Raw genomic sequence first — 22,676 nt, forward strand, 5'->3', positions numbered from 1 at the left:
TCCAAGAGATTACTTAAAAGAGTTCATATAGTGCTTTTTAAATGGCAGCTGGCCTTTGCACAGCAAGGTATGCTTCTGCTGGAACCACCATCTTAATGTGTTCAGTCATTAAGATGCATTATGTCAGGAGTAGGTTGTGTTTTGGTTTTGGTTTTTTAAGTTTGCAGGCTTAGAGTGTGGGGCCACTCAACTGGACTCCCAGAATACAGAGTAGGGAATACCATTTTTTTATTCATGACTGGATTTAATGCATGTAGGTCCCAGTACATGACTGGAAATGAAGCTATACTGCAATGTCTTTCTTGAAACAACAGTGTTCTTCTGCAGCGTGGTGCACCCTTCCCTGACGGTTGGATCCAATTCTACCTCAACTTGAAGATGCCTTCTGTGCAAGATTTTTACTGTGTTCTATGTGTATGAGTTTGGGAGATTTTAGTGGAATCAATAAATTTGTGAAGGCAGCTTGCTATGAATTTTTTGCCCAGGAACTTGTATTGGTTCTTTGCTGGCTGCTGCAGTGTTTATTAATATTCTCAAATTGGCCTTCAATACTTATATTGATATTAATGTCAGTGCTGTTGGCCACGTTTGCATGTTTCATGAGGCTGAGTCAGACAAGTGCAGAAGTGGAGTGAGGAGGAATGAATCCGGCTGAACTCTGCCCATTCTTTTGAGTGGGAAAACTTTCTGATGAAACACACAGCACCTCTCCTGCATTCCTGAATGGTTTCTGTACACCTTCTGAAGAAGTGGCAGGAAAACACATCCTCTTCTTCTTGTCTTTTGAAACTGAATTCTGACTTTAAATGGAGTTTCTGGACTCATTATTCCTTTCTGGATGTGAATCATACCAATCCAGAGGAAGGTTTCAAACCAAATCGTGACTCTTTGAAGGTTCTTGTCCCATGCGTGTCTTCCTCTTAGTTATAAGGGCTGTGACATCTGATAGTGTCTGCTAAGAGCTTTTGGCAGACCCTGTGACTCAGTGCTGCTGCTGAAATGCTCTTTGCATCAACTCAACTGCTTTACTGTTCAGATAAAGAAAGTAAAAGACAGGGAGGTGGGAGGTGTTGCATTCAAGACTTCAGCAACTGAAATCAAAACACAGAGGGTTGGTTACAAGCTCTTCACTGGTCTCAACTTCTCTGCCTTGCACAAAGGATTTGGAGTACCAGATGGGCATCTCTTGTTCTTTGAGTTGGAGTTGTAAGCCTCAGAGCTCGCCCAGTATTGGGCTTGGTATGAAAAGGGGGTGGCATGTTTGGTAACATGCCTAGTTATACCAAAAAAATATAAACAGGAATGGGAAAGGGATTTTCAGTGAACATTACAGTAAGATGATGCTGCTCCTTGGTTTGGGATAACTCATTTGCTTATACTTGAGTTTGTTTTCTAATTGCTGTCCGTTTCCTTTTCTTCAGAGTTCAAAAGCTATTGTAGGATGTTACGTTACCTTTGTAATATTAAAAATATTGATGAATAGTGCCACCGCATGGCTTGGCTTGGCTTGACTTGTGGCAACAGGAGAAACTCTTAGTCCTTGTTGGTTAATGCAAGAGATCTCGCTGAGGTACTGTGTGACAGAGTACAGGTCACTGCAGTGCCTGCTGGTTGAAAGGGACAGGAGGGAACTGGAGCTGAGGCTGAACCTGCTGCAGGCCATGTCCAGAGAGCGTGGGAAGTTCCCTCTTCCCGTAACGAGGGAAGTAAAATAGCACCTCTGGAAAGGAGCTGCTTACACAGTTCCCTGTGCACACGTGTGCGTTCACACATGCGTGAAGTAAGCAAAGCTCTTCTATACTGCTCTGTAATGTAAAACTGCTGATGCAGTAATTCATAAATGCTGTTTATATAACATGATTTGGCCTCAGTGTAAGATTTCTGAATTAGCACATAATAGTGCTTCTGGTTTGAGTTCCCTCTGCTCCAGCGCTGAGGAAATTTCAGAAGAGATTTGTACAACTTTCTGTCTGTTGGTACACCCACCATGGGTCATTTTGTTAGACTGAACTCTAAATAGTTGAAATAGCTCTCCAATGAGCAGACTTTGAGAGTAATGAGGAACAGTTATGGATGTACATAGAGTTGTTCGTTCTGTTTTGAATTAGAAATCCTTTTTAGAATAGGATTCTTCCCTCGTGTTTGTGTAGCACTCAGTGTGATGTGGAAGGCTTCGGGTACCATCACGGTAGAAAGGAGTTTGGACAAGTAGGAGATACCTTGAGCAGTGAAGACATAAAAATGCATACTTTATTTTACCGTTAATGCAAACCTGGCCTGTGAATTTGGGTATATAGATAATCTGAAGTACTAGATGTGTTCAAAAGTGAATACTCTGTGTGTTCACTCCTTACACGTCTCTTCTCATGTGGGATCTGAAGGTGTCTTTTCCAGAATGGGGACTTTCTCTACTTGGGGAGATACTACTTTTCCTTATTACTGTTGACCAAGTTTGCTAAATCAGGAGCCTGTGCTCCTTCAAAAGTTGAGAGAAATAAGAGGTGTCCTCAGAAAGGAGTGTTAGGGGCTCTGAGGTAGGCAGCAAGTCACCATATATCTTTGGTGCTAACAGTGTCACTTCACCAAATATCTAGGGAAACTAGGCTTCTACCACCAGCTCTTCAGCCACAGATGTGCTTTTTCCAGGGACAAGGGTGACAGGGAGGAGAACAGGCTCTTTGTCACTGTCCCTCAGATCTGTCCATTAAGCTGCCTCCCTGATGGGGCTCTGCACTCTCCTGCCCCTGTCCTGGTTGAGACAGAGCAGCTCAGCTCTGTTCTTGCTTTCCAGCCAGACTTGGAAGCAAGGGGAAGAAAAAGTGGTATTCATGGCCAGTTCTGATTATTCTCAATCCTTTTTCATTGTTGTTGTTAATGCCATGGCCACTGTTTCCTTGCCTGATTGCAATTGTTCTTTCATGACACTTGAGCTTCATGCAGCATGGAGTTTTGCTCCCCAGGGCAGGACCTCTTTAAGCTTCCTGCAGGCCTTCCCCTTTCCAAATCCTTTCCAGAGTGCCTGATATGCTTCCAGAAATACTATAATAAATGTTATATATAACATGTAATCAAGTTACTTTGTCTGGTCTGACTGGTAACACAAATAAAAGCCTTATTTCTTCAGGAAAGAAGGTGTCATGTCTTTTTTAATACATTGCTTTCAAAGGGCTTGCAGGCTTACTCAAAATAAGGTTAATTTCAACAGAATCACATACACAGATATGTACACATTGTACAATATATCCACATGTGTCTGTACGTACACACACTCTCTGGGAAATAACAAGAGTCGTCTGATTAAATATTCTGGCTGAATTTGGCAGTTGACATTTGCAGCACATATATGTTTTTTCTTTAAACAGATTGCATCTCCTGAATAGTTCAGCAGAGCTTCTTGAAGTGTTTACATATGCACTCTTTGTCTGGAGATGCCTTGTTATAAATATTCCCTTCATTTTACAAGCATTTGCTTGGAAATATGTTGAGCAGCCATGCTTGGTTTATTTCCAAATGTCTTAACTTTGGGACCTTGGACTGGCTTATAGCCTGAAGTTGGTGTCTCTGCTTTTCATGCAAAGCGCCATGGTTTAAACAACACGTGGAATGCAAGGACTGGAGTGTAAAATGGCAGTTGTCCTCTGTGAAACACCCACGGCCAAACGGTGTGTCTGACAAGGAGCTGCTGTGCGGCACTGTACTGTATAAGTTCAGTTAATAGAAAAAAAAAAAAAAGAAAAAATCACCAACTAAAACCACCAAAAAACACAAACAAACAGAAAGACTTTATATGCTACTACTTTATACAAATTGCATAGTGTTTAAAAAAGTATTTTGATGTAACTGGAGCCTTTTGAGACACCTGCTAAGAAGCGATGTCGTATTTCCAGTTACTGCTCTCAGTTCTTGTTTGTTTGTTTGTTTTTCTGTCTGCCCTTTCCAGGTTGGTGAAGGTGTTACGGTGGTTGTTCTTTATAAGTACCATGCTGCTAAGTCTATAGAGTATTTTTTTTTCTCTTGGAAAAACTTAAATAGCATTGATTAGTCATGATGATGAAAAGCAGCTGGGGAAAAGCAGTGGAGAAGTGTTGTGATGGCCCTTTTATTTTGATTTTTTTTTTTTTGTGATACTTGTGAAAGAACTTTGTATTAGTTCTAGGGGTAGTAAAAACCAAAAAAATAAGGTGATAAATTTCAGATGTTGGTTTCATTTGTCTGGTTCATTGTTTGCTTTTTAATTGTCCAGAGCTGTTTTAAATCTGAAAAGATACTGGAAACATTTTGAACAGCTATAATCTTGATCATCAAAAGATGCTTCTCAATCTCTACTTTTTAAAATTTTGCCTTCTTCCTTCTATAGCTACAGGAAATGTGCCATGTCCCATGGCTTAGAGGATTATGGTAATTTTATTTTAGTGTTGGTTTGTTGTGGTAGCAATACAAGGGTTTCTATCCTGAGACCCAGGAGAGTTGACACTTTAGTCCTCTAACATCTTTTTGCCTGCTACTCCAAGCTGAGTATTTTGGGCAGGACTTAATTACTTTAATAGCAAGTTGTCATACTGCCATAAACATAACAATAGGAGAACCCCACTATACTGGATGTAGCACAAAAACAGAATAGTAAATACACCTACCTTCTGTAGGTGACTGTCTAAATCCAGACTAAAAGAGTTTGAAAGCAAGCAGAATGGTGGCATAGCAGCGAATGTCATGTTAGTTTGTTTTTAGTTCTGTCAGGACACTTGCCAGAGCATTGCATCGTTTCCAAAACCCTCCTTCTATCTTTTTGGGCATACTCCCTTTGTTAGTTCTTCAAATATCCATTGAAAATGTTACATGAAAACCTCTGGTTTTAGTCATTCCTTATCTGTAATTCCTCATTCCTATCTTACAGTTCAGTTATGTTTTTTCTTATATTGATGTAATTTAACTTAGTCTTACATTTCATCATGTATCCATGTTCTTTTTCTGTCTGTCCTGACTTTATGTACTACAGGGTGTCTCTTGTGCATACTTTTTCCATTAATAAGTCTAGTATTTAAAAAAAAAAAAAAAAGGGCACTCTGACAATGTGAAGTGGGATTTCAAATTCAGTGCTGGGGCTGGAGTCCTACCAGAACTGAAAAGAAATTCAGGGGCACAAAGGGTAGAAATGTTGCAAGCAAGGACTAAAACTTGGAATTAAAGCCCTGACCTCAGACTTTCTCTGTTGAATTCAACAAAGAAAGGGAATTACTTGGCCACAAGGATGACTTTTCTACCACCATTCATGGAGAATGTCATTGAGAACGGTGTGTGTAGCTGTTATCAAAGCCACATCCCAGTCTGATCTTTCTTGATACAGAGGTGGGCCACTACAACAATCAAGAAAAGAAGAGCCTGTTTTAGAAGAGAAAACTAAAAGAATGTGATTTGTTTAGCTCAGGAGGCCAAGCTGCAAGCATCCCTTAGGATGAAGGGGCCTCGCTCTTGGTAGATAACAGCAGAGCTTCTGAACTTAAAAGACAATTGAAAGTAAAGGCAGAGGGGAATAAACTGACCCTGTGGAATTTAGACTGAAAGTAAGAGGGGGAGGTTTATCACCTCCAAAGCTCTGATGCTTTGGAGAGGCTTTGTAACAGGAGCACTAGGGACAGAAAACTCTTAACAAGCCACAGGGTAGATCTCCTTTGGTTTCTGAATAGGTTACGTGGTTTATGAATGGACTAAGTGATCCTGTGGCAAACAAGTGGGCACTCAGTAGGTCTGCCAGTGCTGATTTCCTCCTACTTTTTTTATATGCTAAAACTGAAGAGCATTGATGGTCCTCAGAATAGCTTCTTAATTATGTGGCTAGAATATTTTAATCAGAGTGATAGATAGGCATGGCAATTTGCGGGCAAAATTTAGCCCTTGGCGTTAGCAACCTGAAGACTGGCAAAATAAAAGTGAAGTACAGAACTCCATGAAGTGTGCAACTAGAGAATAATTACAGATAGATAATATTACAAAATCAGGTTCTCTGTTCTGTGGGGCTGCAGCAATCCTAACAGAGCACATTGTACACATTGTTTCCTGAATTTCTTAAGTTTTGTACGTTTAAAATAATGAATGAAAATTCCTACAATGGTGGGCTGTTGCAGAAAGGTCCATAATCAATTCTGGATCATCTCTTCTGGCATGAGCTTTATTTTTTTCCCTTCCGCAGGGAACCTGTATCTGTTTCCTGCATCTGTCGCCCATCCTTCTTTGTGAATGGAAAGCAAGTAATTATTTTTTGTTGTTGTTAGCAATTAATTACTCTTGCCAAATCTTGGAGGACCTATTGTTTCCTTCAGATACAATGTTCTTGGGAAAAAGTCTTACTTATTGTAACCTCTTGTGCAATCTTCGCTTGGATGATAAATACATCTTGGCAACTGGGAGCTTTCTGAATGAAAAATGTTGCTGGACAACCCCGTAGTACAGCAAGAACGCAAGGCTCCGCCAGCGCTGGTGGAGTGCAGCCAGGAGGGAGGGTAACGTGGGGAAAGCCTTTCACGTTGCCTACAGAGCATAGAGTGAGGTAAAGGCTGTATATGCACACATCCAAATATCTGTTTACTATCAAACAAGGATTTTCCCTGTTGAGCGTCTGAGTTCAAAGGTGTCTTTACTTCTAGCAAAATCTTGACATCTCCTGGAAGGTTGCCTTCTACCAGCACAAGGCTGGGGAAATAACAGAGAGCGTGTTCACCATGCGTGTGTCTGGTTTAGGTAGCCCAGTGTAGGAACTGACTGGGAAACACCTCCCTCCTAATTTTTCTCTATGAACTGACAACTCTGGGATCCTGCAGAGTTGCCTCAGTCTTCTTTGTGGTTCATGGTCTTACTTTGGTTTTCCATTAGATCTCTCCAGAACTACAGCTGACCACTGAAGCCTCATTTTAATATCGCAGCTGAAACATTAATTACAAAATTATTAGAGTTAATTGTAAAAGCTCATTTTTCCTTTGTAGCTTCTCACCTTTATTTTTTCTGGTTTACTTTTTCACCAACAGCTGGTGATGTCTGGAAGCAAAAAGGTGCACAAAAGCCCTGCACAGAGAGATGTTTGAATCCTCCAAAGGGAACACACAGAATGCAAAGAATGAGCTGGAGCCGGGAGCGCTCTGTTCCCGGGTGGTTTCCGCATACTGCTTGTGTTCCTCCTTGCAGGCTGATAGCTGGCTGTGGGCTCAGCAGAACGCAGCCAGGTTTCTCCAGCCCTCCTGTGGCTGACAGCACTTGGCCTGGGGAAAAGAGGATGATCCGCAGCAGAGGGCCTGATGTAGTGTTCCTTGCAGTTAATGGAAATCTCTGTTGACATCAGTGGGAGCTGGATTTGATCCCGTGCCTGCTTGAATGTTTTGATGTTGGATATGGCTCCAAGTAGATGATGTTTGTTTTTTTTTTTTGTTGTCATGTCCCATTTCTCATCTTTTTTTCTTACTCTCTAAATTTTTTTACCTTAGAGTGGCATAAAATCAAGATATCTCTATCTCTTTTGGTGTAGCTGTGCACTTTTATCCTTGCACAATGTCTTCCTCTTGTTTCCTCAGCCATTCTACTGTCTACAATATCAGTTTGCAAGATTTTGGTATTGATTTCTCTCCTTGAGCCATTCTGCTGCTTCTCACAAACACCTTCCATCTCACTTAAGCTTCTGCTCTGCAATTGCAATTCCTGACACTGCTTAATCCATCTTCTGCCATTCTTCCCATCCTTCAAAACAGTTCTTGTATTGATTTCCAGCCCACGCAGCCCAGGCTCTGGCCATTGCTGCCAGCAGGGAACCAGCTTCCCCTCCACCAGGCTTCTGGAGAACAGCCCTTCGCTCCCTTGTGCCAGCTGTGTTCCCTCGCTCAGCACAGCTCATCTCTGCCTTGTATCACAGTATGTTACTATCACAGTATGTTTGGGATTGGAAGGGACCTCAAAAGATCATCTAGTCCAATCCCCCTGCTGGAGCAGGAACGCCTAGGTGAGGTTGCACAGGAACATGTCCAGGTGGGTCTTGAATGTCTCCAGAGAAGGAGACTCCACAACCCCCCTGGGCAGCCTGTATGGAGGAAGGAGGAGGCCACCAAGCTCCATTAGCCAGTGACCACCTCGAGCACAGAGCGTATCCTCTGTGAGCCTCAGCCACGCGTAAGTTTTTCCCCCATCCTCAACAAAAAGGTGCTGGAATGAGCAGAGCCCCGTTCGTGTGGATGCCAGAGAGGAGAGAGCTGTGGACATGGAGGGTGGCAATGGGGAAAACAATAGAGAGGGGACCGAAGGCCAGCTTAACAGTGCTGGAGCTTCTTGGTGCCCTCCACTCACCTGGAGTATTGCGTGGCCCCAGAGTGATTTCACTCCTGGGTAGAGACTGATGATTATATGTGATCTGGCTCTGAGAAAAGCCCTTTCCTTTTGTATCTGAAATGTTTATTTTTGGTCAGCCATTCTCCATTTGCTTGGAGATGATGTGAAGCTTTCGTGAACGAGCATCAGAAACTGAGTCTATTTGTGTCTCGTGATACCTACGGGGAAAGGGCCAAAGCTATGGGATGGTTGATGTACAGGGGAATCACAGGTGTTCCTTTGAACCACAAAAAAGACCTTACTTCATTTTTTCCAGCAGTAATGTAAGTGCTAAGCAAACAAGGTGTGTAATGAGGAAACCCTTTGGAGGGTGAAAGATGAGGAGCAGTGAGCTGGAGCTCAGGGCTGCTGCTGCACTGGGCGCTTGTGGGGATGAGATTCCAGCAACACATCTGCTGGTCCTAAGCTCTTGCTGATCCTCTTAGGTTATTGTGCAGTCCACGGTTAGATGTATTGGGCTTTTCCCCTCCCATTGTTGCCACTGAATTTTGAATATGAGTCCCCTAACATACTTGCTGAAGCTAGAACATTCAGCTTTAAATAGACCATGGTCTTTTTCACTCTGCTTTTCTGATATAGGCAATGACAAAAGAGGAGAAGGTAGTGCCACAGTATAGTGGCGGGTAAAGGATTGGTTTTGGATATTATATCACTGTGCTGGTGAAAAAATAGATAACCTATTTTAACCTCTGAATTGTATTCAGCCAACGCAGCTAAGAGAGGAAGAAATGGATTATATGGGCTGTTTTAGTAATCATTAAGATAATTGTCTACCAAGCATTTATTCTCTTGGTACTACATTACAGACAAAACTGAAGAATAAACCCCAATGTCCAAGTCAGCCCAAATGAGTGTATGGACAACAAAAGAAACTTTAAGACTTGTGATGTAAGGCTAGATCCAACTGGTGTAAATGGGCAGAGAGTGTTACCAGCCCTGTGGAACTGGGCTGTGAAGCCCAGAGTCCCTGGGTGATGAGGGTGCTGAGTGTTAGGATGCAAATTTGCTCACACTTTGTTTTTTCTTCTTTGGATATATTCCTAAAGAGGAGAAAAAACTTTGTGGGAAATTCTTTCCTTCATGCATAATAGTTTTCTGTTGATTTTAAAATTGCCCTTAGTAATATATTGATGCCAGTGAAATATTTCAGCTGTAGGAAATGTGAAACCATCTACTGCCTTTCTATGAATTATGAGTCATAAATTGTATGAAAAATATTCAAACTTGCTATAGCTATTCCCCAAGCAGAACCTCTGAGTAACGGAGAAAATGCTGCCATTCTGAGGGGAGTAGGAGGGGACTGAGCTAAGCGAAGCAAAATGCCAAGTGCCAGCATGTGGCTCTGTGCAAAATGTGAATTAGTGTCATCTGAGATGATCCTCCCTTGCAAAATAAACAGCTGGTGAGAATGTTACTTGTACTTGCACTTCAGATGAGCAAAGTTGCTCTTTGCTCCCAATGAAATGGGAAAGGGACATATGTGTGGAGGTTACCTGAGTGCTGTCTGGTGCGCAGAACTGCCCTGTGGAAAGTGGCACATGTGCCAACCAGCCACCACAGCTGCAGTCAGTAAGCCAAGGCAAGAAGGCACAAACTGCATCCAATTCAGTATGCGGTTGTGATGACAGAATTCCCCTAAAAATGGCACTACAGTGGTAAGATAATAGGATACTGATGTTTGCAGGCAAGTCCTTGATGGGGACACCAACTTGAGCCATGTTAAGAGCTAGGAGTCCAGTTCAAATTAGTGCTCTAGTCTTTTTGTCACCAAAGATCAGTCTATCTTCTGTTGTATCTACTTTTCTATAGTCACTTCTTGGAAGTGATTATAGAAAACTTCTGAGCACCTACTTTCAACTAAGTGTCTAACTTTTTGATGGCTGAAGTTCAGCAATGTGAATTTTACGTTAAAGCTCTGGATTTCAGTCCCTCCATTTCAGGAAAGACCACACAGCCTTGCAAGGATTTGTGAATTTTACTTTGCAACCAGAGGCTAGAGTAATTGTTGAAAAGTATTCTGTATACCTGAGCTATAGGTAAATGTCTAAACAAATACCAGAAGAATCTGACTGCTGATGTGGCACTGATCTCTTCTTTTTGGTGACCAATGACAGAACCTGAGGGAATGGCAGGAAGATGTGCCTGGGGCAGGGGGTGGTTTTAGGTTGGCCATTAGGAAAAGGTTCTTCCCCCAGAGGGTGCTGGAGCACTGGAACAGGCTCCCCAGGGAGGTGTCAGAGCCCCAAGCCTGACAGTGTTCAAGAAGAGACTGGACAACACCCTCAGACACACCGTGTGAACTATGGGGTTGTCCTATGCAGGGACAGGAGTTGGACTCCATGATCCTTGTGGTCCCTTCCAACTCAGGATATTCTATGATTCTGCAGCTTGTTGGCTGTAGAGCAAGGGACACTATCCGTGGTTGTGTTGGCATAGTTTAACTACAGTATTGGTATTTACTCCAGTGTTAATTTTCACGTTGTGTGTAGCACCCATTTTAACTTCTCAGTGATGAATGTGTGCCAAATAAAACACAGCTAAATAGAGTAACATGTGAAATGCAGTTTGGTGTGCTAGTCATTCTCTGAACAGATAGTGATTGATGTCCCAGCTGCACTGAAAACAGCAATCTTTCTTCCCCATTGACTCTAGCGAGGCCAGGATTTGCTCAGCAGAAAGCAGTGCCTGTGCAATTAGCTTCTTGTGGCATCTGTGAGACTGTAAAGCTTTTATTGTGTTCAGGTGTGACTAAAAGACGTGCTCTCAAATACCAAAGCTAAATATTTTGTTTTGTTTCATCCTGTGTCAAACTATGCTGCTTTTCCAGATTTAACTCAAAGTTTATTTTAAGGAATCTTAAAGCACACATTTCAATTTGATGCTTCTTTAATTGCCAGAGTTTGGGTAGGCTGTATTTTCTTTTATTTTCTTCTTTTAATATATGAGTTGTATAAGGCATGGAAATATTTTCAAAATATGAGTCCATTTGGCTTCAGGCAGCTGTGATCTGGTGTGAATTATAAAATGTTTCCATAAATGTAAGAACACTTACTGCTATCTAGCCTGCAATACGGTGCTTGTGTTTTATCTCAGCCTGATTCAAGTCTTGTTTCCTTTATGCAGGAGATGGCTGTTCGAGCACTGAAGCAGACAGGTAGCAGAAGTATTGAAGCAGCTCTGGAGTATATCAGTAAGATGAGCTACTTGGATCCTAGAAATGAACAGATAGTACGTGTAATTAAGCAGACCTCACCAGGTAAGCAACAACTTTTTAAAAAATTGTGTTCTTCTTCCTTACAACAAGCTGGTTTTTTAAAGTAGAGTAATTGCTGGTGAGAAGTAGTGGACTGGCAGGATTCAGTTGTTTCCATTCAGGTATTCACAGTTAACAGCCCTGCAGAATGCTTTTGGTTTGTGATCGATGCACTTAGGTTTGGATAGAGTTTGTTACTTTTATCTTCTTTCAGTGTCAAAAATGGCCAAGCAGACAAATAACCATTCTCTGACTGGCTGAACCTGTGTGATGATGCAGTGTGACACACTGCAGAGAGATCAGTAGGCAAAGGGTTGAGCTGGTTGGAGAGCTGTTGTCAGGGTCCTGTTTTGCTGGACAAGAAACTTCTCTTGTGTCAGTGGCGACATTAAGACTTAAAACGTCTTGTCTGTGTTGGACTAGCTGAAGCTAACAAATCCATTCGGTCAATCTGATTACCATAGTACAGACTTCTAAGTGTGGTCATAAGTTTACTGGGTGCAAATGATTTCCACGTGATAAACTTCTCTTCTGGGCCACTGCAGCACCACCTTCCTCCTCCTTGTCTCTTGGTGTGTCTGCAGGTGAGGAGTCAACAGCTATGTGCAAGTGTGTGCATCTGGCCCGGCTGGGACATGGTGTAACATGACCAACCAGAAGAGCTTGCAGTCCAGTGTTCAAGCTTGTTAGCACAATATGACTGTTCTTGTAGACCTTAAGAAGTCAAGATTTTAAAAGGAGGTTGTTCAGGCATATGTGAGCCATGTTCTGTGATTTGTGAAAGCTAAAGAATCAGAGGAGGAACAAAGAAATAGTGACAGCACAGTCTCCCCTTATCTTTTTGACATTGCCAGTGCTTTATACACCTGCAATTTGTCCTCAGATCAGAGATCTGATGAAAAGTGCCATTGACACTTCCAGTGTAGGAAAGCTGCTATCTTGTCTCTGCACATTCTTCAAGCTAAGATTAGCATGTTGCCACCCTGAAAGATTTGACTTCCAAACAGATGGAAGATGAGTAACATAAGGGGATGCTCTATGTCTGACACATTAGAAAGAATACAGGACAAACTGTACAATGCCTTTGTTGCAAATGAAGGAGAGGGAAACAAGAATTTTTGAGGAGAATGTTGGAAAAGAGAGATGTAAACAGATCCCCAGTGAGAGCAGTGTGCTCACTGTGCAGAAGATGTGGATTATGTGATGACCCAGTAGCTTATAGTGATGTTAACTAAGATGTATTTACAGTCCTTCCGGGAGCTGGAAGTACACTGGTGCTGTACTTAACCCCCTGCTCTGTAGCTTTCTCCTGTCTGTGAGTAATGGTTGGTAATAATGGTCCAGCTTTAAAAAAAACAGGCTGTAGTGTAATCTGATGATTTCATAGTTAAGGAATTTGTGCTTCTATTTTCATTATTTGATAGGATTCTCTGATGATTCCTGGCATGAGCAGTGTTGTGGGCCAGTAGCTCGTTATCAGTAGTACTTGGCACCTATAACTTTAAATGTTCAGAGTGCTTAATTTAGATTTTGGAAGGTGTTTTTATAACACATCCTCCCTATGCAGTGTATATGCATGTGTGTGTACATCTGTATGTATAGATGGATGAGTAATGCAAAGTCATTTGTTCACCTGAATTGTTTCCTAACATTCTTCTGTGTTCTTTTTATAAAGGAAAAGGTATTGTGCCAAATAACGTAACCCGCAGGCCAAGCTTCGAAGGATCAAATGAATCTTTTCCGTCCTACCATCAGATTGGTAACGCAGCATATGAAGGGACAGGCTTTGGAGCAGAAGGTGCAAATATGCTTACTGAAGTTCCGAGGCCATACATGGACTATTTAATCTCTACTTCGCAGTCTACAGCTATGAATGCTCCTGTGCAGCGACCCTCTGGAGTAGGCACTCACAGCACACCAACAAGCCATCAGCAGAAAACGTACCCTCCAAATATTGAGTCTTCTGTGATTAATTATCCGGTGGCCAATCACAGCAGTCAAGCTTTGCAGCTGCAGGCATCCCACGGATCCAACAGCCAACATTACAGTAGGCAGCACATGATTGTGCAGGGGGAACCTATGGGGTATGGTGTTCAGCGGAGTCCATCCTTCCAAAACAAGATGCAGCAGGAGGGAGGATACACCAATCTCCCAAATAAAGGGGCAGTTGTTCAGAATAATTCTGGTCATGCATTTCAGCAGGCACCGGCAAGCCTGTATATATCACATTCTCATCACAAACAGACAAGTCCTTCTTCTCATCAAATACATGTGATATCCAGAGGTCCAGCCTTTACTAATGATTTTTCAGACAGTCCACCGCAAAATATGTTAACTCCGTCTAGAAATAGCCTAAACATGGACCTCTATGACATGAATAATCCTCAAGTGCAGCAGTGGCAGGCAGCAACACCATCACGCCGAGATTCTTTACAAAATCCAGGAATAGAAACATCTCCACGGCAACACGTATCCTTCAGACCCGATGCCACAGTGCCAAGCAGAACAAACTCATTTAACAACCACCAGCAACAGCCACAAGTGTCAGTGTCTATAAGACAGGTCCCTCCTGGAAAACCTGATCCTTCCATTACGTCTCCAAATACGATCACAGCAGTCACGTCTGCTCATATTCTCCAGCCAGTGAAGAGCATGCGAGTGATGAGACCTGAGCCCCAGACTGCAGTGGGCCCTTCCCACCCTGGCTGGTTACCTGCGCAGACACCAGCTGTGGATGGCTTGGAGATCCTTGAGCAGCACGTGCCACCCGTTGGAGCAGCTAATGCCTATCAACTAGATGTGGATTATGGTAACCAGGAACTGCGGTGTCCACCACCACCATATCCCAAGCATTTGTTGCTTCCCGGGAGCTCTGAGCAGTTTGATATCAATTGCTTATGCATGGGTGTGGAGCAGACCCTCCGTGTGGTCCCCAATTCAACGTGCAATAAAGCTGAGGAGAACAGTGAGCGAAACGATAAAAGCAGCAAGAACACTAAAGCTGAAAAAGCAAGCAAAGATAAAAAGCAGATTCAGACCTCTCCAGTACCTGTGCGAAAAAATGGCAAAGATGAGGAAAAGCGAGAATCCCGAATAAAGAGCTATTCGCCTTTTGCCTTCAAGTTCTACATGGAGCAACATGTTGAAAATGTCATAAAGACCTACCAGCAGAAAATTAACAGAAGGTTACAGTTGGAGCAAGAAATGGCTAAAGTAATTCTCCTTGTTTTGTTATAATAAAAGCTAATGGGGTCAAATTGATTATTGCTATTTTTAATCAGTCAAAAAATTGGTAAAGGCAGACTCCACTGGAAGTAGCAGGTATCTACCACCTCTCTGTACCAGACTATTTTCACTCAGAAGCATGGATTAAGGTCTGGGAGGCTGTTTGAAAAACCTGAGCTGTGAAATAATCTATTATCTTCATACCAGAAAAGTAAAATGAAGCAAACAGCCCTGTAGTAGGAAGGCATTAGGTTTGCTTAGGCAAGAATTCAGAAGCCAGGTTTGAGGCTGAAATAACCCTGGCAGTACCTCGGCAGCTCTTGCAAAACCCTGAGGAGGTTTTCTCTTTGCTCCAGTTCTTCCTCCTTGTTCAATGACAGCCACTTATTCACCAGAGCCATGGTCCTACTTGGCAGTGTATTTACTGTGCCATGTTTTCAGATGAATATATAATACTTGACTGGAAGTTGTCTGTGGAACACATATCTTATGCAACACATAAGTAATAATATCGTGCAAGTAACCATATCTTGGCCAGCTTGAACTGATGGTGGAACCCTTGCTGGAGTCTGTTCTAGAAGCAAGTCTCAGGGAGCTTCACTTTTTGAGGGAGTGAAAGTGTTACTTTCATGCCTGATTGTAGCTCTCAAACCTAAGCTCATTGCACTGATAGGGCTGCTTAAAACAAAGTTGCCAAGTTCTGATGTTTGCTCTGGCATTTCTGGTTTTGATTTTTGAATGTGGAAGAGGTTTTTTTTTCCTAGGCATGACTAGAATATGACTAGTCTACATTTGTATTTAGGGATAAGCTCTAAGGAAAGCTGTTATTAATGCATAATGGGTAATAATTAACTACCCGATCTTCCCTGGCGCAGTCAGTTTCCAGAGTCAATTAATCTGATGCTCACATTCCTCTGGAAAAGTCAGCTGTTTGTTTGTTGAGGTTAAAATTAAACGAATATGCTTCTAAACTCTCTTGAAAGGTCAGTCCATTTTAGTGACAGTTCATAGTTTGTCCTCACTGCAAGTACAGATTGTGTTGCATCGCTTGGATTTAGTGAATATTTTCCTGAGATTGAGATAGGGAATGATCTCTGGAGAAGAAAAGACAGCAGCTAATTGAGTTAGTTCTTCGCTTTGGACTCTTCAGCTTTCCCTCACTTCATAACTCGGAGATAATTCAAATATAAACAAACACAACTCCTTCCCCTAGCAACCTCATTGCTGACTGGAATAATACACTATGAACTCAGGAGATTTTGGCTGAGTATTGCATTATTCTCAAATGAACCAGGAACACAACACACTAATTATTTTACCTTAAAGCAATAAACACTACTATGGATTTATGCACTTGCCTTACATTTTAAAAACAGTATTACCTGTTTTGATTTGGCTCTTGTCTTCAGTTGGGAAATTCATCCTACCTGTTCTGCAAGTTTCTGCAGACCTCCTCCATCCTTTGTTCAAGCAGATTTCATTTTTATACTGTGGGATCTCACTGAATAGTCTCTCTGCCCACATTCATCTTTAGAGACCTAGAGTAGAGATTTGAAATGAAATCAATCTAAGCAGCAGCCCTGTGGGTGTATGCTTGGGTGTCTGGCCTGCTAATCAGTCAGCTTCAACTCCCTCCGCCCTCCTCCCATTGCCCCTTCCCACCAGGCACTAATCTTCCTCTCAAAGTGATGCCAGTTAATTCAGGATTCTGGAAATCAGGTGTGCAGAAAGAAAGGATCATGCTGCAGAGGATGAGCTGTCAGAGGATTCTGAGGATCAGCCCATGAGGTTTTGCTGGTGGCCACCAGTGACTCAGGGTAGAGACAGGAACCAAAGTTGGCGGAGCTCTGTCTTGAAGGGCAGGGAAAGTCTGGCTAGATATTGCAGCTTCTCCCTTTTTCAGGAGATCTCAATCCACAGCCATGTGAAATGTTACTTGGAGGTTCTCTGGGGACAGGAGGTGGCTGGAAAAGCCTTAGCTTTTTCACAGCTTAGTTGCAGAGGGGAAGCAATACATTTGGGGAGAAATAGCACCAGGGTCTGGGCTGCAGTGGCTGGGGAGAGGCCAGAGTTGAGGGTTATATGCATGTGTTTTGGGAGGGAGAAGGGAGAAGTTTATTGAACAGATGGTTGGGAGATGTATAAACCTTGAGAGTGGAGGCTGTATATGGCAGAGCAAGAAAAACAGTTTCTAAAGAAGAGAGTTCCCAAGGCGCTTGGGAATGTGCGTGTCCAAACCAGCTTCTTAATTACTACACAAAAACAAGTCAATCAGCACTTGAGGTAGGAAGTGTTCATGTGAGTGACCCCGGAGAACCATTCATGAACAAAGTAGCCTGCTGCATCTAGGTTTACATTTCAGTTTAAATTAAGCTGTGCTGCATGCGTACATACAGTGGAGTGCAGTGGTGGTGAAGCATACATTTGAAAGGTGTAAACCAAATCTCACTATCAGGTTTGTTGTGTTATATTCCCCTCTCTTACATGCCCCATGCCTCTTCGGTCAAATGAGAAACGCAGACAAATCTCAGATACGGTAAAGTCAGGTAACAAGTTAGGGCACAGTGAATTTGCAGGTATTTCAGAAATACCTCGACAGATAAGAGATAATATCTCTTGTGAATATCTGTTTTTCTGGTTCTTGGTTAATGTTTCTGAGAAATGCGTTTTTGGAATGCTAGTTTATTGTTTTCTTGCTATGAATGTAACAGTACTAGCTCTTACAGTTTGCTTTCCTTTGTAAAGGCTGGCCTTTGTGAAGCAGAACAGGAACAAATGAGGAAAATTCTCTACCAGAAGGAGTCCAACTATAACAGACTGAAGAGGGCCAAAATGGACAAATCCATGTTTGTGAAAATCAAGACTCTGGGGATCGGTGCATTTGGAGAAGTATGCCTGGCCTGCAAAGTGGATACCCATGCCCTGTATGCCATGAAGACGCTGCGAAAGAAAGATGTGCTAAACCGGAACCAGGTGGCTCACGTCAAAGCGGAGAGGGACATACTTGCTGAGGCAGACAACGAGTGGGTGGTTAAGCTCTATTATTCTTTCCAAGATAAAGAGAACTTGTACTTTGTGATGGACTACATCCCTGGTGGGGATATGATGAGCCTACTGATTCGAATGGAGGTATTTCCAGAGCGTCTGGCTAGATTTTATATTGCAGAGCTCACTTTGGCTATAGAGAGCGTGCACAAAATGGGATTTATTCATCGAGACATTAAGCCTGACAACATTCTGATAGACCTTGATGGACATATCAAATTGACTGACTTTGGACTGTGTACTGGATTCAGGTGGACTCACAACTCAAAATACTATCAGAAAGGTAGTGTTCTTTGGCTTTATTTGGGATGGTATTGCATTATTTATTTTGAAACAAGCAGGTGCCTCTTGGCAAAAAGGCCAGCTCAGAAAACAGAGGTGCCTATGTTGACAAAAGGGTCAATGACAATGTGATGTGTCTGTCTCTCACTAACTCGTTCAATTACTTTTTTTCCAGTTTATATATGATACTTTTCAAATCCCTGTCAGTCACCTGGCTGACCACTGCACTAGCAGCAATTTTTCAGTCTATACTTGTTTGGAAGGTCTCTTTTGATGGTGAAATAATTTAATCACAAATTGGAAGTAGTCCACACACTTCCTGTGTGTGCCATTGAGGAGTATTGATGTCTGTTGGCAAAAAGGTCATAAACAATTGGTATAGCTAATGTAAATATACTCCATTGTTCTTGTCTCCCATAAGGGAGCATGCTTCCTTGCACTGAGACAGACGTTTTGCTGGTTATGGAAAACAAATTGTGAAGGGGAGGGCAGAGGGAAATGCCTTGGGTTTAAAGTTTAAATGCTGTTCTTCAGTGAGAGCAGAAGATGGCACAACTAGATCTAGAGAAATACTTTTCTCTTTGTGTGTTGTGTTTTATGACTGTGAATGTAAACTTCCTCTCCCATTTGTAAGGGAGCCATATCAGACAAGACAGCATGGAGCCGAGTGATCTTTGGGATGATGTGTCCAATTGTAGATGTGGAGATAGGCTGAAGACATTGGAACAAAGAGCTAAGAAGCAGCATCAGAGATGCCTAGCCCACTCATTAGTTGGAACCCCTAATTATATTGCTCCTGAAGTCCTGCTTCGTAAAGGTAGATAACATGTATTTTTCTCTTAAGTGAAAATGGATGCTTTGAAATGCTTTTCTTTATTTCTTTGTTTGGTTGGTTGGTTGGTTGGGTGGTTTTTTTCTTCCGTTAAATAAATTTGCTGCTTTGGAAGATTGTCATCCTGAATGCCACAAACACTTAGCTCAGATTAAGGAGCTAAGGAGTAAGGATTTCTGTGCATGCTTCACTGTTTAGCATCACATTGCTGACACTGGTCACGGTCATACTTTGTGTGCCTGTGGATAGTCTGTGTATATCTACACTCTGAGGCCTTGAATGACACTGCTAATAAATGTGTCAGATCATGTTGGCAGTGATATTTTGCAAGTATAAAGCAGATTATCTGTGCTCATGGAGTACAGCTATGACCGCTAGCTAGTTTATATAGACCAGTGAGTAGCCAGCCTATGGTTCTGAATTACTGATTCAGATTGGCCACTTATCATATGGATGATGGAAACTTGTAGAAACATGTCCTTCAGGTTCCCATCCACAATCTTGGGGAAAACCAACAGAAAGTCTTCCACAATTTATGCTGGACATCCTGCATTCAAAATCTCGTCCTGAGGAATTTAGACAGTTCTTGGTGGCTATCCATGTAGAACAGATATGGTCAATGTAGTAAGAAAATTAGATGTTCAAAGTTGTCTACAAACCAGATCCTAAGACTGATCATTCTCAAATTGAGAGATTTCACATTGGACCCTGCATCATCCAGTGACACAAATTTCCATTGAAATCAGTGTTTAAATCCTCCATTCCTTTTCAGACATCTCAAACATATGCATTGTCTTGTCACAGTAATTAAGTGTTTGAAATTGTTCCTCTGCTTAGAACTTGCTCAAAAAGTCATCTGTGGCTTGCTTCTGTCTCTAGAGCCAGATTGTCTTTCAGCAGCTTTTCAAATTCATGGTGTCACCTCCACTGAACCTACGGGGGACATCAGTCATTGAACATTTTTGTTATTGTTTGAGGTCCAGTTTGTACTGTATAGTGATGCAGTTGTGAGACAAGGCACAAAAAGACCTAATTATTTCTAATTATATTATTTCACCACTCACTTTTGTTGATAATTAAATTTATTGATAAAGATTCCCAGACAACAGGATTAGATCTTTACTGACAGCAGTAGAATTTAGGTCAGCAAGCAGAAGTGACTTTATGATAAAGGTGGATTTGGAGTCTTCTGTTTTTAGGTCACAAATCGCTTATCTGAGAAAAGACAGAAATGTGTGCTGTGTGGTTTGATATTTGGTTGCAAATAGCTCTGTGGGTGGTGCAGGACAACCTTTTGCCTTTCAGGTTACACTCAGCTCTGTGACTGGTGGAGTGTTGGTGTGATCCTCTTTGAGATGTTAGTGGGACAGCCTCCTTTTCTGGCTCCTACACCCACAGAGACCCAACTGAAGGTAAGTTGAAGTGGGATTCCAATCTGGGTTAGCAAGATTTTAACCTTTTTTCTTCCCTTCTCCTCCATGCACAGACCTATCCGCTCTTGTTTTACTAGAGAAAGCAGCAGTGATTACAGAAGGCTGATTTTAAATAGTTCTATGCAGGGACAAATTCTTTCCCAATCAATGAAGATACTGAATATCAGACTAGAACTGATTTGTCCAACCGCATAGATAGTTATTAGTTTTATGAGTCTTCTAAGCACAATTCTGATTCCTTAAGCGTAAGTTAAATTCCTTGAAGTGCTTATCAGAATTAAGCTGATATGCCAGTGACAATTACAGTTGGCAGTGTAAGTGTTTCAGAGCTTATGTCATGACCACCTTTGCTATTTTACATTTGGAGATGAAATGAAATAATTCCTTGAAGTCATTCCATGAAGTCATGTGTAAACTGAACACATTCTCAAACCTGACTGTGGGAGCATTCAGGAAGGAATTTCCCTCATTTATAAATGGAATTGCTCCTTTTATCTGCTATCTGATGATGCATCTTGATTAATTAAAATAATTAATAGTAGGCAATTCAATCTGATCATTGGGTTCTTGAACCTTTACAATAACTATGCAGACTCTGAGTTGACTAGTTATGTGTGCCTGTCTGTCCAGTTAATGCTGACCATTGGAAGGGTTTTATTTCCACATGTAGGAGTTTAATACCTTTCTTTCCTCCAGGTGATAAATTGGGAAAGCACATTGCACATTCCCTCACAGATCAAGCTAAGCCCTGAGGCAACTGATCTCATCACAAAACTCTGCTGTGCTGCTGAGGACAGGCTTGGAAGAAATGGAGCGGATGATATTAAGGCTCACTCTTTCTTTCACTCTATGGACTTCTCCACCGATATCCGCAGGCAGCCAGCTCCCTACGTTCCAAAGATCAGCCATCCAATGGACACTTCAAATTTTGATCCAGTCGAAGAAGAAAGTCCTTGGAATGATGCTAGTGGTGACAGCACCAGGACATGGGATCCACTAGCCTCTTCCAATAGCAAACACACAGAACATGCGTTTTACGAGTTTACTTTCCGAAGGTTCTTCGATGACAATGGGTATCCGTTCAGGTATCCCAAACCTTCTGGAATGGAAGTTGGTCAGTCTGAGAAATCTGATGTAGAAGACAAAGGCGTGGTGGATCAGACTGGAGCTTGTCAGCCTGTATATGTGTAAATTATTGTATAGAGTATTCCAGATAAGACTAATCTCAAATCCAGTAGGGCCTTTAGCTGATCCTTTAGGAGCTGATCCTGCAGTGCTTGTTCAGACGTAACTTCAACTGTGGCTGGAGTTGTCCTGGGGAGGCAGAAGCTTGCAGGGCCAGGTCCTAAAAACGGCACTCTTGAAAGTTCAGGTCAGTTTTACTGTAAATAACTTTGTTGATAATTACACTTGAAATCCTGGTCTTCACCAAAATCTGCAAGGCCAGCAGTCTGTCGTTCCTAGGCCTATTTTTATTTGAGGTCAGCGTCCCCCTACTCAGATTAACATTTACAGACTTCTGCAACTGTCAGCGTTATTTTTTAAATGAATAAAGAGCACTTATATTTTGTTTATAGCAGGGGTTATTTTCCTACTAAATTATAGGGATTAACTTTGACAAATCATGCTGCTGTTCTTCTTTTCTACGTTTTTATTTTATCCATAGCACTTATTTCACATTTAGGAAGATGTTTAAAGCTGAAGAACATGTGATGAAAGGTCTCTGTGCAATAATGTAAGAAAGAAAAATGAAAAAAAAAAAAACCCGCTCTCTAATTTTCTAAATTTACTGATGCTATTTTATTCACGCCGTGATTTTTGTTTATTTTATGTATTTTCCACATTTCAAAATGGTGACATAACCTTAAAGCTGCTTTATTTCCTTCTGCTTATTGGAGTGTAATAGAAAGTGTGAGCAAGTGACAATTTGGGTGTGATTTCATTGTCTAGTGTGTGAAGAATGTTGCATGAGCAGTGTTTTTCTATTTGAAATGGCCTTTTCTTGCCATTCACAGGCAGGTCCTGTGGATCCTTTTTTACTAAGGGTCTAAAATTAGACCATTTTAAACCGTGTGTTGATAATATATTGTGTGGGTGGTTTCCTCTTATGATTGTATCCAATATTAATTTTGTAAAACAGATTGCAAAGGGTATAACTGAATAGTGATTTTGTGGTCTGATGTAATAGATCATTTTAGCAAACACGTATCATCAGCACACGTTTCCCCACGAAGGATCAATA

The 22,676-nt window shown here is 41.8% G+C and overlaps 1 protein-coding gene across 2 annotated transcripts in view; it reads left to right on the forward strand.

Annotated features, from left to right (window-relative positions):
• LATS2 (large tumor suppressor kinase 2) overlaps positions 1-21,889 on the forward strand; it is a 47,738-nt gene extending 25,849 nt beyond the window's left edge. For both annotated transcript variants that reach the window (XM_080360238.1, XM_080360239.1), the window contains 6 exons: positions 11,488-11,620; positions 13,293-14,830; positions 17,588-18,170; positions 18,804-18,986; positions 20,307-20,413; positions 21,131-21,889. In XM_080360238.1, coding sequence (XP_080216364.1) covers positions 11,488-11,620; positions 13,293-14,830; positions 17,588-18,170; positions 18,804-18,986; positions 20,307-20,413; positions 21,131-21,625 — 3,039 coding nt within the window. In that variant the 3' untranslated portion in view covers positions 21,626-21,889. The remainder of the gene's footprint in view (positions 1-11,487; positions 11,621-13,292; positions 14,831-17,587; positions 18,171-18,803; positions 18,987-20,306; positions 20,414-21,130) is intronic.
• Positions 21,890-22,676: the final 787 nt, after the last annotated feature.

The sequence above is a fragment of the Nesoenas mayeri genome (assembly GCF_963082525.1).
Source record: "Nesoenas mayeri genome assembly, chromosome: 1".
Taxonomy (NCBI): Eukaryota; Metazoa; Chordata; class Aves; order Columbiformes; family Columbidae; genus Nesoenas; species Nesoenas mayeri.